This window comes from Thalassophryne amazonica, chromosome 16, assembly GCF_902500255.1.
Source record: "Thalassophryne amazonica chromosome 16, fThaAma1.1, whole genome shotgun sequence".
Lineage (NCBI taxonomy): Eukaryota > Metazoa > Chordata > Actinopteri > Batrachoidiformes > Batrachoididae > Thalassophryne > Thalassophryne amazonica.
Window position 1 is genome coordinate 55,901,324 of NC_047118.1, and position 16,074 is coordinate 55,917,397.

Here is a 16,074-nt window from a genome sequence, read left to right on the forward strand (position 1 = left end):
CGAAAATGAACCGAACCGTGACCTCAAAACCGAGGTACGTACCGAACCGTGATTTTTGTGTATCATTACACCCCTAGAGACTATCGTTATTTACCACTTACAACATCCTGCAGCCCGAGGATGTAAATCACATGACAGAAATCCCACTCTGATCACAAGCCGAGCAAAGACTCTGATCGAGTACTCACAAATGCAAACCTAACCCATGTCAGGGGACTTCTTGACATCACAGAAGCTTTTTGGCAGTCCTAGCTTCATGTTGCTGTTGCTTCTGTTTCTTTAGATGTCGATAGGCCTCCACTGCATGGACTCTCTCCTCTTCCATAATTCTCTTCCTTGCCATGGAAGGCTTAGTCACAGATGTGGCTGTGTGGCCCAGCAGAGAATTTAGGAGCAAGTTCTTTGCTCCTTTCTGGTAATTTGGACGTAGAAACCACAGGTGACCATTAACTCAAGAACAAGAGCACTGAAATAGCACATGATTTCTCTAAACTTACCTGAGCTTTAAGCTGAGCTTTCTTGGGAATTATGCTCAAAGAAGGCGGTGCCATTGATACCTCACCAAAGGGAACATTATCTACAAAATGGCATTATGTTAGTATATGGTTAAAACTATCTGCCATAAATAACTGAAAGGCTATTACAGAAACTGTTACGTCACATCAAAATGTGTACAGGATGGACCAAAGATGCCTCACAGATGAGATGGATACATAATGCAAAGCAAACATAATATATGGAAATCTGGCCTTCGCTTTGAGCAGGACATTTGCAAACCCAAAGGTTCTGATTCCTCATTCAACTTCTCAAATGCATGCTCAGGATATCCATTGATTCCACCAAGATCACAGCAAAGTCTGTCTGCAAAGTCAAGGTCATTGAACCTTTCCCCAATGGCACCCAAGTAGATTTCAATTCCACCCAGTGCACAGTCTATGCAATCTCTGATGAATCTCAGACTTCACTGAGAAGAACTCAGAGATTTTGCACTGTCTGCACAGCACTCACAGTACCTGTGTACAGGTCAGCCATACTGTCCAGGAACTTATTGGGTTCCCACAAATTCTCAGGATGCCTTAACCTCTTAAGCCCTAGAGCCTATTTCATCAAATCACATACCCATACATTATAATTTATTTCTCAGCTTGTACAAGGTCAAAAATGCAAAAGTTTGGATCAGCTAAAAGACAGGTCTTAGGGGATGTTGTGGATGCAAAAAAATTGAAAGTAATAATACTTGGTAGGACTAAATGAGGGTTTTTTTTTCCCCAAAAAATGAATTCTGATTTATCTCTATTTGCTTGGCGTTTCAGCTGTGGTTAGATATGTGATTGAAGTGGACTTTTGTAGAGAAGACTTCCTTTGACATTTTGATGTATAATAAATGTATGATGGTGTCAGCACTGGTTAGTTATGAGTGTTCAAATGTTCCAGAACAGGGCAAGTCCCCAAACTTTGGGACTCTAGGGTTTAAGAGGTTAAAGAGCATCAACATCAACGCAGACTGCAATGAAACAATGCCAAATAGTCGCATTTGCCTTCACTGAGTATTTACAAAGATGAAGTTGTTGGTTGGCTGCTTTGCATAAAGTCAGACAGCTCTGGTCACTGAGTGAAAAGTAACTGGGATTGGATCCCCTTGAGGATGATGCTTGCAAGTACCTTTCCAGGCACAGAGAGCAGTGAAATACTCATGTAGTTGTTGCAACCCAGGCAATAATCATTTCTTTTCCACTCCTTTCCAGTAGAACAACATGTCCGTACTTCCAGGCAGTTGGGATGATACCCATCTCACAGATCTAAGCAAAGATTAACTATCTGCAACAGATAGATGGCTGGCTACCTTGTGATGTAATGTGTTTGATGCAATAACACACAGCACCAGCACATGCTTCCAGACTAGACTTAATAAATAAATCACTGAAATTAGAAAAACATTCACATCTGATAAACCTTGCAAATTTAAATCCACTGATTTCATTTTCTGTTAATGATTAAATGCCAGTATTACCTAGAGTTGTTGTTTTAAAAGTGGGTTCAGTTAATGTTATTATATTGATTGGATTAATGTGTAACATACAATCTGGTGCTTTAGTACCATGAAATACAGCATCATCTCCAAACCTGGAGTCACATGTTGATCAGGCTCATGTTTTACACAGAGTGTCCTTCATGATGCAACTCCAGCTGAACAGTGTAAAGTAATGGCGCATCACGTTTTCCACGTTTTGTTATATTACAACCTTATTCCAAAATGGAGTAAAATTCAAGTTCTACACACAATATCCCATAATCACAATGAAATGTTTTTTTTGAGAATTTTGCAAATTTAGTAAAAATAAAATAACTAAGAAATCACATGTGCATCAGTATTCACAACCTTTGCCATGGAGCTCAGATGCATCCTGTTTCCACTGATCATCCTTGAGATATTTCTACAGCTTAACTGCATTCCACCTGGGATGAATTCAGCTGATTGGACATGAATTGGAAAGGCACACACCTGTCTACATATAAGGTCCCACAGTTGACAGTGCATGTCAGAGCACAAACCAAGCATGAAGTCAAAGAACTGTCTGTAGACCTCTGAGACAGGATTGCACAGAGGTACAAAGTGATGGCAGGATGGATGCAGCATATTATCAGAAAATATTGGAGAAAAATTTGCACCAATCAGCCCAGAATTTGCGCATGGGACGTACTTGAACCTTGCAAAATGACAACGATCCAAAACACAAGGCCAAGTTAACCTGTCATTGGCTAGAGCAGAATCAAGTGAAGGTTCTGGAGTGGCCATCTCAGTCTCCTGACCTCAATATCATTGAGACATTTTGGGGAGATCTCAAACGTGCAGTTCATGCAAGATAGCCCACGAATTTATAGGAACTGGAGGCTTTTTGCCAAGAAGAATGGACAGCTTTACCATCAGAGAAAATAAAGAGCCTCATCCACAACTACCACAAAAGACTCCAAGCTGTCATTGATGTTAAAGGGGGCAATACACGAAATTAAGAAATGGGGTATGTAAACCTTTAATCCAGATCATCTGGGTAGTTTCTGTTGTCATTATGACAATGACAACAATAAATGGCTTCACACAACCACTAACCATAAGTGGGGAAAAACGTTTGTGTTAATTCATATTCTCTGAAAAATGGCCAAAAAAATAACTAAAAATCAAAAATTCTGCCAGGGTATGAAAAACTGTTGAGCACAACTGTATGTTACAAGCCTGCTTAAAACCTGAAATTCCATTTGTTGGCATAGTATCATGTAATCACTTTTTGTTCAGATCATGGCTTGATTTCAAAACTGTGTTGTACCACTTCTGGATGTGTCCACACATGGTTGCTCCCTTGTTTGTTCAGCACAAAAGTGAATTCGATTAATCTCTGACTACAGCAGAAAAACTGACAATCTGAGTGGTGTGCATTTAAGATAATTTTGAAATCCATTCCATCTTTTCAGACATGCTGCCTGTAACACTGCTAATAATACAGCTGCACTTTTATTTTCAAACATGCACGCTCTTCACTGCACAGCCGGATTATTAGCAGTGTTACAGGCAGCATGACTGAAAAGAGCTGAATAGATGGAATGGATCTCAAAATGATCTTAAATACAACCAAAACCTGGCCAATGAAGCAAATAATATGCTACTGAAACGTGAAAGTAAGTACGTCCACCTCTCAAGCTTGTTCTTAAATGGCTCAGGAAAAAATAAATAAATAAAAAATAATAATATTACGTTACCAATAACATTTCTTTTTCCATCTTTGCCTCTTGTCTGGTCAACTTCTTCTGCTGTAGCCTGAGGAGTTTCACTCTGTCATGTCTGTAATAAAACAATAATGTAAAAATAAATGAAAGACAGCATCTACCAATATTTAGCTTTCCAAATCTATGTAATCTCTTTCCACTGTTTAATAGTTCCACCACAACACACCCTGCTGTGTTTACATAGAATGACAAACCAGAAACATGAATTAAGTCAGCTAATAAAGGAGGGAACTTTCATTAAAAAAAAGAACCATATATATTTATCATACCAGTTAAATACTATTAGAAGTCTTTGCCCATAGTTTTTTATGCCTGATTCCATGTCTTCTTGCCAGAACAGCTTGAAAAAAAAAAAAGACTTTCAACCAAACATGCAACTGAAAACTTACATGTGTGAGCGGTCTCACTGGGCAGGTTCTACTTTGCTAGTCACTAATAAATTATCAGCTAGTGACTTATTTATTTGCATGTTAAATATATCTTCTGATTAGCAGATGGAAGAATGTAATGCAACAAATCAAATTAGTGATCTCAGACACTGGATGTTTGCACTTTTATACAGCAAGTATGAAAAACAGATGCAAAGTCCAGAGGCTAGTGTATACAACAATTTCTATGCCATGTGCACAGGTGTCCACATATTTGTCTCTAACAAAGGAACCGCAGCAGGCTCAGTGGATTTTATTGCGTATGTTAATTTTAATGACGTTAATGTGCAATGCAAAGTAGTGTGCAATGTGTATGCTATGCATGGTAAATATGGTTTACTAAGTAAATAACAATGACGATATGTGGTTCAGCGGTTTTCACCTTCTTCCAATTATGGCTGTGTGATATGATGATACGCATCATATGATGATAGCAAAACATCTGTCATTTAATATTATGTGCCATTGTTTATTTTGTGGTGTTGCATTCTGTTTTCTAAGACACTCTCCTTTTGCCCGGTGTGACAAATCCAGTGAATCTGTACAAATTCTTTCCGTCTTAAAAGGCCAAACTGTGTCACTAGCTGCATGTGAGTGGAGTCATCTGTAAGGCTCGGTATCAGATTTCAGCTGTCTGAGAACATGGCTGAGCGACAGATCGGAGAACCACCAATGACAACTTAATAAACACAAAAAGAAGGAAGAAAATGCTTTTTTCACATGGTGGTGCAGAGGTAGCTGTGTTCAACTGTGTTTTAGAGTGTAACTTAGGGATGGGTATTGATAAGATTTTATTGATCGATACCATTATTGATTCCGCTTATCGATCAGATTCCTTATTGATTCCCTTATCGATACCTTTTGTGAATTTTCTGTGTACTAAAAGTAGGCTTTACAGTTTTTCTATGTCAGCAACATTTTATTGAGTCTTAAAGTAAATAAATATGAAATTGGTCACTGGCTCCTTAAACTTTGGACATAACAAGCTCTACATGGTGGATTCTTGATCTCTGGACATAAATAGAAATAAACAAAATCTGTAGTTTGTCAAAAGTATTTCCTTTCAGACATTATTGGCATGAATGTCTTTCCATAACTCTGAGCTGAGCTCTTGTAGCTGGCTCTGCTGCACGTCAGGATGTAATTCATAAAGAATGCAGGATGTCTCATTTTGGGTGAAAAAACCCCCCAAAAAAACAAAACGTTTTAGTTGATTGCAGTTAATTGTCTGTATTACAGCGTTTGGAAAGCGATGTCATTTTATTTAAAGCGGCAATTCGTTTTGAAGTTATTAATTCCGACCGGACTCTGTATTGGCAGAGAGCCACGCAGCGTTTGGAGCCGTGCGAACGGAACGGAGGACGATTCTCGTTTCTTGACTGCAACAAGACAAGAGTCCCAGTTAGTGACTTTAATCCACACAAAAGTGACTCACGGTTAACATATTTTAATGGCTTTGAGAGGGGTTAAGAAGCGGAAATTCCGCTTCTGAAGAGCAGCGAATCAAAGAACCAACAAGCCAGCAGATCGAAGCACTGCTTCATTGGTTCAAAGTGGAATTGTGCTGCAGACGCGGTTGATTACGGACCCTCTACAGAGTCCGTAATCAACGTAGAGAAATGATCATTTTGCCAACAAACACCCTCAAAAACAACGGCCGCTCTAAAGGACCAATAAGGGAATCGTTTAGCAAAAAGACTATTGATATCGGGGGATCGAATCATTTCTTAACAATACCCAAAAAGAACCGCTTCTTGATACCCAACCCTAGTGTAACTGCTGTGAAATATTCAGAAATTAAAGGTTTATTTTCACGATTAACTGCTATGCACACTCAGGCACGTTCTTGCCATCTTGCCCCTACAAAAGCCAACAGGAAGTGCATTTATGTGTTTTGGAGACATGGCCTTGAAGGGATGTTCTAACTCTTCAAATCCCAGCTTACTTGTATTTATATTTTATATTTGTCTTTTTACTTCAATGACATTTAAACTGCAGTAATATTTAAGGACAATAGTGTATTCACTATAAACATGCAACTTAAAAACATATTGTTAACAGGATATGAAATGTCAGTCACATTTCACAGTCCTATTCCCAGTGATTTCAAAGAAAACAAAAAAGAATTGCACAGTGTAAGAAGGAACATGTACTCACACTTTCCTTTTGTCAGACTTCCTCTTGTTTGCAGGCATGTCTTGTTGGTCTCCGTCAAGCTCAGGTTTTCTGTCCATTTGGTTCTTGCTGAGGAAACGGACATATTTTGTTTCGTCCTCCATGCGCTGCAGGTAAGCTCTCTTATTTTCGTTTTTTTGCCTCCTGAAACATGGAACAGGTATCTCTCCATCCTGGGAATCTCTCACTTTGCTTTTTGGGGCATTTCCTAAGGCGGCAGAAGTACATCCTCTGTAGACATACACAGACGTCTGCATTTCATCAACAAATAGTTTAATTACTGACCTTTCTGCTTTTTTGGCCTTGAAAGTCCTGCATTCATCCTCTCCTGGCTTCTCAATATTTCTCGGAGCCGGAAGGGAATGTGCTCCAAGTGGTCGTCTTGTTTGGTTTTCTTAAGTTTACCATCTCGTTTGAGCTTCTTATCACTGCAGACAAACCAAACCATGATTCTACATATACTACTCACCATTTATGTAACAGCTTTCACAAAATGTGAAACACTGGTTTAAACATAAGAACAAATAAACTCATAGCTTTGAAAACACAAACTCAAGAATGAATAAAAGAAATCCTCGAGGAAGTTAATTTTGGTCCCCACATCAGTGAAAAGTATTATTACATACAATTATGAAAGCAGATGCATACATTTAAAGTGCATATCTCTGGTAAGTGAAATGTCAAATGAGCTGACTATTTTACATAAATAAAGAATGCTAAAAAATATTGTTTTATTTTTGGTGCCATATGCCCTCAGAAATTAAGTCATTAACAAGGAGAAATTAGCTTGATTTTGTCTGCCGCTGAACATGTCAGAAAAGTTGACTTTGGTGACATCATGATTGGGACTGAGCACTCAACGAATGAGAAAACCAGAATTTTTTGCAGTTCAAAATCTGTATTTTTGTGGACTTTTACAGTGAATATGTCCAAATGGTGAACATGTGCCATGTACACTGGTCCCACCTACAGCCACTTAACTGTGTTACCTGCTTAAGGGATCAATGACAAATGACAGATGAAAGCAACACAAACACGACGACCAACAAGTGAATCTTTACTGACCATCATGTGTTCATACGGTGCATCCGGAGAGTACTCTCTGCGCTTTGCTTTTTCCACATTTTGTTATGTTAGAGTCTTATTCCAAAATGAATGAAATAACTTTTTTCTCCCAAAATTATACACACAATACCCCATAATGACAAGGTGAAATTTTTTTTTTTTTGTAGATTTTTTGCAAATTTATAAAAAAAAAAAAAAAAAAAAAAAAAAAAAAATCACATGTATATAAGTATTCACATCTTTAGCCATGAAACTGGTGCATCCTGTTTCAACTGATCATCCTTGAGATGTTTCTACATCTTAACTGGAGTCCACCTGGGGCAAATTCAATTGACTGGACATGATTTAGAAAGGCATGTACCTATCTACATATAAGGTCCCACACGACAGTCAGATCACAAACCAAGCATGAAGTCAAAGGAATTGTCTGTAGACCTCTGAGACAGGATTGTCTCAAGGTAAAAATTTGGGGAAGGGTACAGAAACATTTCTGCTGCTTTGAACATCCAAATAAGCACAGTGACCTCCATCATCTTTAAATAGAAGAAGTTCAGATCCACCAGGACTCTTCCTACAGCTGGCCGCCTGTCTAAACTGAGCAGTCGGGGAGAAGGGCCTTAGTCAAGGAGGTGACCAAGAACCTGATGGTCATTCTGTTAGAGCTCCAGCATTTCCTCTGTGGAGAGAGGAGAACACCATCTCTGCAGCAATCCACCAATCAGGCCTGTATGGTAGAGTTGCCAGACAGAAGCCACTCCTTAGTAAAAGGCACATGGCAGCCCGCCGGGAGTTTGCCAAAAGGCACATGACGGATTTTCAGACCATGAGAAACAAAATGATCTGGTCTGATGAGAAAAAGATTGAGCTCTTTGGCATGAATGTCAGATGTTTCATTTGGAGGAAACCAAGCACCATTCCTATAGTGAAGCACGGTGGTGGCAGCATCATGCTGTGGGGATGTTTTTTTAGTGGCAGGAACTGGGAGACTAGTCAGGATTGAGGAAAAGATGAATGCAGCAATGTACAGAGACATCCTGGATGAAAACCTGCTCCAGAGCACTTCTTAACCTCAGACTGGGGCACGACGGTTCATCTTTCAGCAGGACAATGACCCTAAGCACACAGCCAAGATATCAAAGGAGTGGCTTCAAGACAACTCTGTGAATGTCCTTGAGTGGCCCAGCCAGAGCGCAGACCTGAATACAATTGACCATCTCAGGAAAGATGTGAAAATGGCTGTGCACCTGTGGTCTCCATCCAACCTGATGGAGCTCGAGAGGAGAAATGGGCAAAACTACCCAAAGATAGGTGCACCAAGCTTGTGGTATCATGTTCAATTACACTTGAGACTGTACCTGCTGCCAAAGATGCATCAACAAACTATTGAGCAAAAGGTAGACTTTAGCGATAGGGAATTCTACCGCCCGCAAATTCAGGTTACAGACGCTGGCTGACATTAAATGTATTCCTGGGGCCAGAACTACAGACATTGCATCCCATCTTAGGGTGCTGATGCTGCAGAAGGGAAGACAGACTAAGGAACATGACGTGAGATATAGTCACAGTTATTCACGTCGGCACCAATGCTGTCAGCATGAAGCACTCAGAGGTCACAAAAATGGACATAGAGAGGACTTGTGACCTTGCCAGAAAGATGTGTTGGCATCAATTAATAGTCTCTGGTCCCCTCCCCTCCCGGGGTAATGATGAGGCATTTAACAGGCTGACATCATTAAAAAGGTGGCTGGCACAATTTTGTAGACAGCAAGGCTTTGGCTTTATTGATAACTGGCCTTTGTTCTGGGGCTGCCGTGGCTTGCTTACACCGGACGGCCTCCACCCTACTGGGGAAGGCGCCGCCATGTTGTCTGCGAACATAGATAGAGCTGTACAGGGAGGGTAAAATGAAGATTTTACAGCAGGCCATGGAGCAGGTGATTAGAGACCCTGCAAGGCTTATGACAAATGTGGGTGTGGAATCCAGTAGCTTAGTGGGGAAATTAGTGCAGAAAATCCACTAGTTGAGACTGTGGCCTGCTTCCATAGACGTGTCCATAAAAATCATAGAGGGATATCCTTTGCAAACTTAATACCCATTATTACATTAGATGACGTTGAAATTGAGGATGGCCCAATGGTTGTTCCAGCAATATCAAAGATTTCGTGTCTGCTACCTACAACTCGCGTGGAATGTCTCAAACCTAAACCTACTTCTAGGCATCTTATATATGCTATTCTGGAACCACCCATAAACCCAAACAGTCCAACTGTCAACCCCACTGAGGTCCTTAGTCTGGTCATTAGACATCTTAGTCATTAACATAAGAACACTATCCTCAAAATCATTGTTGAGTGTTGATACCGTGGATCATCATATTCTACTTGATAGGCTGGAAAATCATTTTGGGATTACTGGGAGTGCCCTTGCATGGTTGACATCATACTTGACCAGTCGTTCTCACTGTGTTTTGTACAGTAACACTACCTCTAACCTTAGTGACATGAAATTTGGGTTCCACAGGGGTCTTAGGCCCCCTGCTTTTGTCCCTTTATATAGCACACCTTGGACACATATTGCGGCATTTTGGGATTACCTTTCACTGCTATGCAGATGATACTCAGTTATACATGCCGATAACTGCTGGTAATCTCATTTACATAAAATCCTTAGAAGATTGCCTTACAGCAGTGAGAAGTTGGATGTCTAGAAACTTCCTACTTTTAAACAGTGATAAGACTGAAATGATGGTTCTTGGTCCAGTGAGACATCGGCATCAATTTGACCAGTTAACGCTCAGCCTCGGCTCGTGTGTCATACATTACACTAACAAAGTGAGGAACCTTGGGGTAATTTTTGATCCTTTGTTGTCCTTTGGCCTCCTCATTAGAAATATTACGAGGACTGCTTTCTTCTACCTGTGAAATATAGGGAAGATTCGTCCCATCCTGTCTATGGCTGATGCTGAGACCCTGATACATGCGTTTCTCTCTTCCAGATTGCACTACTGCAATGTTTTATTTTCTGGTTTACTGCAGTCTAGCATCAGGGGTCTCCAATTGGTTCAAAATGCTGCTGCCAGACTTTTGACACGAAGCAGAAAGTTTGACCACATTACACCCATTTTGGCTTCTCTTCATTGGCTTCCTGTCCCAGTGAGATCAGATTTTAAGGTTCTGCTACTAGTCTATAAAACTGTTCATGGATTGGCACCTCCCTACCTAGGTGACCTAATAAAACCTCACGTACAGGCCCAAACTTTGCGTTCTCAGGGTGTAGGACTACTTTGTGTCCCTAGGGTGAATAAGAAGTCTGCAGGTCATAGAGCTTTCTCTTATCGTGCCCCTCTTCTGTGGAATGATCTCCCTGCGTCAATAAAACAGTCAGATTCTGTGGAGACTTTCAAGTCCAGACTTAAGATGCACTTATTTTCCCTTTCGTATGGCTAGCATACTGACATAGTATAGTTCTATGCTTTTTACTCTTAATTCATTTTATTAGGAAATGGAGTGTGCCGTGGCCTCAACTTCACCTAAATTCTGGGTCTTTTAGTGAAGCTTAGGGCTCGTGGCCGGCGATCACCTTAGTATTTCCTGTTTTTCTTGTTGTTTAATGCTGACAAATTATACTGTATTTCTTGTCTTTCTGATGCCTGATTTTCTTTTTTCTCTCTGTTTAAGGTGCAGCTTCATCCAGAGATGGGTGTGGTATTTGTGCTGGAGACCCTCCTGTCCTGTGCACCAACAGCATTTCCTGTATATTCGTTTTGTGAATTGCTCTGTAATTTATGTCTGTAGCATGGCCCAAGCAGAGGGTCACCCCTCTGAGTCTGGTCTGCTTGAGGTTTCTTCCTCAAAGGGAGTTTATCCTTACCCCTGCTGCTCTGGGGGTTAGTAAGGTTAGAAATTACTTGTGTGAAGTGCCTTGAGGCAACTCTGTTGTGATTTGGTGCTATATAAATGAAAATAAATTACAGAGACAACTAGGGTTGGGTATCGGGAACTAGTTCTTTTGGGTATTGATAAGAAATGATTTGATCCACCGACATCAATATCCTTTTTGCTTAACAATTCCCTTATTGGTCCTTCAGAGCGACCATTGTTTTTGAGGATGTTTGTCGGGAAAATCATCATTTCTCTACGTTGGTTACAGACCCTGCAGCGGGTCTGTAATCAATCGTTTCTGTAGCGCGGATCTGCTTTGAACCTTGAACCAATGAAGTAGTGCTCCAATCCGCTGCTTCGTTGGTTCTTTGCTTCACTCTTCTTCATAAGCAGCAACTCCGCTTCTTAACCCCTCTCAAAGCCATTAAAATATGTCAATTGTGAGTCACCTTTGTGTGGATTAAAGTGACTAACCGGGACTCCTGTCTTGTTGCGAGAAAGAAACAAGAATCGTCCTCCGTTCCGTTGCTCCAAACGCTGCACTGCTTTCTACTGAGTCAAGTTAGAAAGATAGAGTCCGCTCAGAATGAATAACTTCAAAGCAAATTACTGTTTAAATCAAATCACACCTCTTTCCAAATGTTGTAATACAACCAATAAACTGAAATCGATCAAAATGGTTTTTTTTCTGAAATGTATAGTTTGCCGGATACAGCAAACATGCACCTAGCAATATTTGACCGGATCTCTTTGCTGATTGGCTAGTTCAAATGACATCATCGTAGAGGGTATTTCAACATGGCAGCATCCTCAGAATTGAGTGTTGCGGCGGCTACGGCACTGAGTGTTGGTGCTAATTTTTCATCTTTAAATGCCGTTTTGGGTGCCATAAAGTCGTCTGAATCTGAACAGAAAATCATCTACTGCCGGAGGGATTCTCAAACGCTAAAAGCAGCTTGAGGGATTCTCGGACGCTAAAAGCAGCTCAAAAACGTGGCATAGCCATGCCCAAAATTATTTCCACCGTGTGGTGAAAATTATTTCTCCACGCCCAAAATTATTTCCACCAGTGCTTTTTGCCACATGGTGGAAATAGCTTGAGGGATTCTCGAATGCTAAAAGCAGCTCAAAAATGTGGCATAGCCGTGCCTGAAATTATTTCCATTGTGTGGCAAAAATTATTTCCACCGCCATGCACTTTTCGCCATGCGGTGGAAATAGCTCGAGGGATTCTCGGAAGCTAAAAGCAGCTCAAAATGTGGCATAGCCGTGCCTGAAATTATTTCCATTGTGTGGCAAAAATTATTTCCACCGCCACACCCAAAATTATGTCCACTGGCGCCTTTTGCCACTCAGTGGAAATACACTCAACAAAAATATAAACGCAACACTTTTGGTTTTGTTCCCATTTTGTATGAGATGAACTCAAAGATCTAAAACTTTTTCCACATACACAATATCACCATTTCCCTCAAATATTGTTCACAAACCAGTCTAAATCTGTGACAGTGAGCACTTCTCCTTTGCTAAGATAATCCATCCCACCTCACAAGTGTGCCATATCAAGATGCTGATTAGACACCATGATTAGTGCACAGGTGTGCCTTAGACTGCCCACAATAAAAGGCCACTCTGAAAGGTGCAGTTTTATCACACAGCACAATGCCACAGATGTCGCAAGATTTGAGGGAGCGTGCAATTGGCATGCTGACAGCAGGAATGTCAACCAGAGCTGTTGCTCGTGTACTGAATGTTCATTTCTCTACCATAAGCCATCTCCAAAGGTTTTTCAGAGAATTTGGCAGTACATCCAACCAGCCTCACAACCGCAGACCACGTGTAACCACACCAGCCCAGGACCTCCACATCCAGCATGTTCACCTCCAAGATCGTCTGAGACCAGCCACTCGGACAGCTGCTGAAACAATCGGTTTGCAAAGAATTTCTGCACAAACTGTCAGAAACCGTCTCAGGGAAGCTCATCTGCATGCTCGTCGTCCTCATCGGGGTCTCGACCTGACTCCAGTTCATCGTCGTAACCAACTTGAGTGGGCAAATGCTCACATTCGCTGGCGTTTGGCACGTTGGAGAGGTGTTCTCTTCACGGATGAATCCCGGTTCACACTATCCAGGGCAGATGGCAGACAGCGTGTGTGGCGTCGTGTGGGTGAGCGGTTTTCTGATGTCAATGTTGTGGATCGAGTGGCCCATGGTGGCGGTGGGGTTATGGTATGGGCAGGCGTCTGTTATGGACGAAGAACACAGGTGCATTTTATTGATGGCATTTTGAATGCACAGAGATACCGTGACGAGATCCTGAGGCCCATTGTTGTGCCATACATCCAAGAACATCACCTCATGTTGCAGCAGGATAATGCACGGCCCCATGTTGCAAGGATCTGTACACAATTCTTGGAAGCTGAAAATGTCCCAGTTCTTGCATGGCCGGCATACTCACCGGACATGTCACCCATTGAGCATGTTTGGGATGCTCTGGACCGGCGTATACGACAGCGTGTACCAGTTCCTGCCAATATCCAGCAACTTCGCACAGCCATTGAAGAGGAGTGGACCAACATTCCACAGGCCACAATTGACAACCTGATCAACTCTATGCGAAGGAGATGTGTTGCACTGCATGAGGCAAATGGTGGTCACACCAGATACTGACTGGTATCCCCCCCAATAAAACAAAACTGCACCTTTCAGAGTGGCCTTTTATTGTGGACAGTCTAAGGCACACCTGTGCACTAATCATGGTGTCTAATCAGCATCTTGATATGGCACACCTGTGAGGTGGGATGGATTATCTCAGCAAAGGAGAAGTGCTCACTATCACAGATTTAGACTGGTTTGTGAACAATATTTGAGGGAAATGGTGATATTGTGGAAAAGTTTTAGATCTTTGAGTTCATCTCATACAAAATGGGAGCAAAACCAAAAGTGTTGCGTTTATATTTTTGTTGAGTGTAATATAATAGTAAAATGTAGTAAATAATAATAAAATGTTGACGACATAGAAAACCTGTAAAGCCTACTTGTAGTACACAGAAAATTCACAGGAGGTATTGATAAGGAATTGGATCGATAAGCGGAATCGATTATGGTATCGATAGATAAAATCTTATCAATAACCATCCCTAGCGACAACAGGTGTTTACTGATACAAACATGGTCGCAACACATTTAATGATCACCTGCTTAAGGGTGGGGGAGAAGCTGCATCTAAAGCAGGGCTGAATTAGAGTTTTGGCTTGCTTTTAAAAATTATTCACAGAATCAAGGGAAAAGAACGAGCTCCTTGCAGATTATAGGCGGTACAGTCTGAAAAGTAGTCTCTCCACAGGTGTCAGGTGGGTACAGAAGTATTTCGATGTCGGTCTGGACACCATTTGATGTCAGTGCTTATCCCCGGATTCTAGAGTAGACGAGAGTCTATTCTTCCCTTTGGCCAGTACACCAGTGACATCAAATCCTCAGACAAGGCTGGTATCCTTTTACGGCTGGGAACACTGGGACAATGCAGATGAAGTGTGTTGCTCTCAGAACTACATAGTGTTAGTCTAACTCCAATCCCACTGAGATATGCTCTCTGCATGGGTGTGGAAGAGCACGAACAACAACAACAACAACAATAATAATAATTATTATTATTATTAGAAGAAGAAAAATTATCTTTGGCATTATCATTATTCCCTTATTATTAAGTGTTTTTCTGACCAGTTTAAAGATTAATTTAATTTTTCTGCTTTTATCTCGCCAATTTAAATATTCATTTTTTTCGTCGTAAACATGACGCTGACATATTAAATTGTTGTTTAGCTACATCTACTTTTGGAATATCGAATATCCTCGATGTCATTTCTGATCTTGTTTGCACCATTGTGTGATAAAATGATACACGCGAAACACACCAAACAAAACAAAAGTCCTGTTTGTTTACGTGGAGAAAAAAAGAGAGCGGAAAAAAAACGCTCGCTCAAAAGATTACCCACACAGGATAGCACCTAGAAACCTCGTCAAAAAGGCTCACCGAAACTTTTGTGTTAGGTTTTTGTTTTTTTTTTTATTTTATTTTTTAAGCTTTAAAGACGGAAGATATATTAAAAAAGCCGATAGCATGTAGCTAACAGTAGATACCTCAAACTCATAATTATTTAAGTTACCTTCGACGTTTCCTGAACTTGATTTCTTGTTTTTCCATTTTGGTAATCTCACGCTGCTGTTTCTTCTCCATATTAATATCGATTACCTTGAAACATAGCACATCTATTTAAGAAAACACTAAGACATGTGAAACGCAACGAGTTACCTTTAACCTGTGAACTATGACCCCCTTCCGGTATTGCAGAGAATAAATCCAGAGGGCTTACTCTGTTACAACTTACTGTTTACTGTGCGATTTATTTGTTGTTTGTCCATAAATAGGTACCCCCCCCCCCCCCAAAGTAACATGTCGGAAACACCGGATTTTAACTTTAATTTTATGAATATTTTTTAACCCGTCTCACACTTTAAGAGGCTCACCTGACCCTGACACACAGTCTATCTTTAGGTTCAAAGAGAAATTGATTTCACATCCAGCGTTGCTAAGCTTCTCGCTCCGACTAGTTACGTAGGAAACATCTAAAAATATCCCGAAAAGCAACTGGATTGTTTATTTGAAGCCTAAAACGTCAGCTGGATAAATGACGATGAAACAAGAAGCAGAGCCACTGATGAGTAAATTTCAAGTTTTGACACA

General features: G+C 40.8%; 1 protein-coding gene across 1 annotated transcript; it reads right to left on the minus strand.

Annotated features, from left to right (window-relative positions):
• Window positions 1–164: 164 nt before the first annotated feature.
• Window positions 165–15,650, minus strand: ccdc137 (coiled-coil domain containing 137). The gene is made up of 6 exons (XM_034190286.1): window positions 15,497–15,650; window positions 6,669–6,811; window positions 6,366–6,591; window positions 3,760–3,835; window positions 498–584; window positions 165–412 (listed from the first exon to the last, which is right to left on the minus strand). The coding sequence occupies exons 1-6, from the start codon at window positions 15,565–15,567 to the stop codon at window positions 227–229; spliced, it is 789 nt and encodes a 262-aa protein (XP_034046177.1). The 5' UTR covers window positions 15,568–15,650; the 3' UTR covers window positions 165–226.
• Window positions 15,651–16,074: the final 424 nt, after the last annotated feature.

Bases quoted from the DNA above. Each gene is read 5' to 3' on its own strand.
- ccdc137 (XM_034190286.1), bottom strand. From the start codon at position 15,567: ATGGAGAAGAAACAGCAGCGTGAGATTACCAAAATGGAAAAACAAGAA. The intron at 3,836-6,365 runs GTGAGTACATGT...GTTTTATTACAG, and splicing joins AAGTCTGACAAAAGGAAAGT to ACATGACAGAGTGAAACTCC. The intron at 585-3,759 runs TTATTGGTAACG...ACATAATGCCAT, and splicing joins CAAAGATGGAAAAAGAAATG to TTTGTAGATAATGTTCCCTT.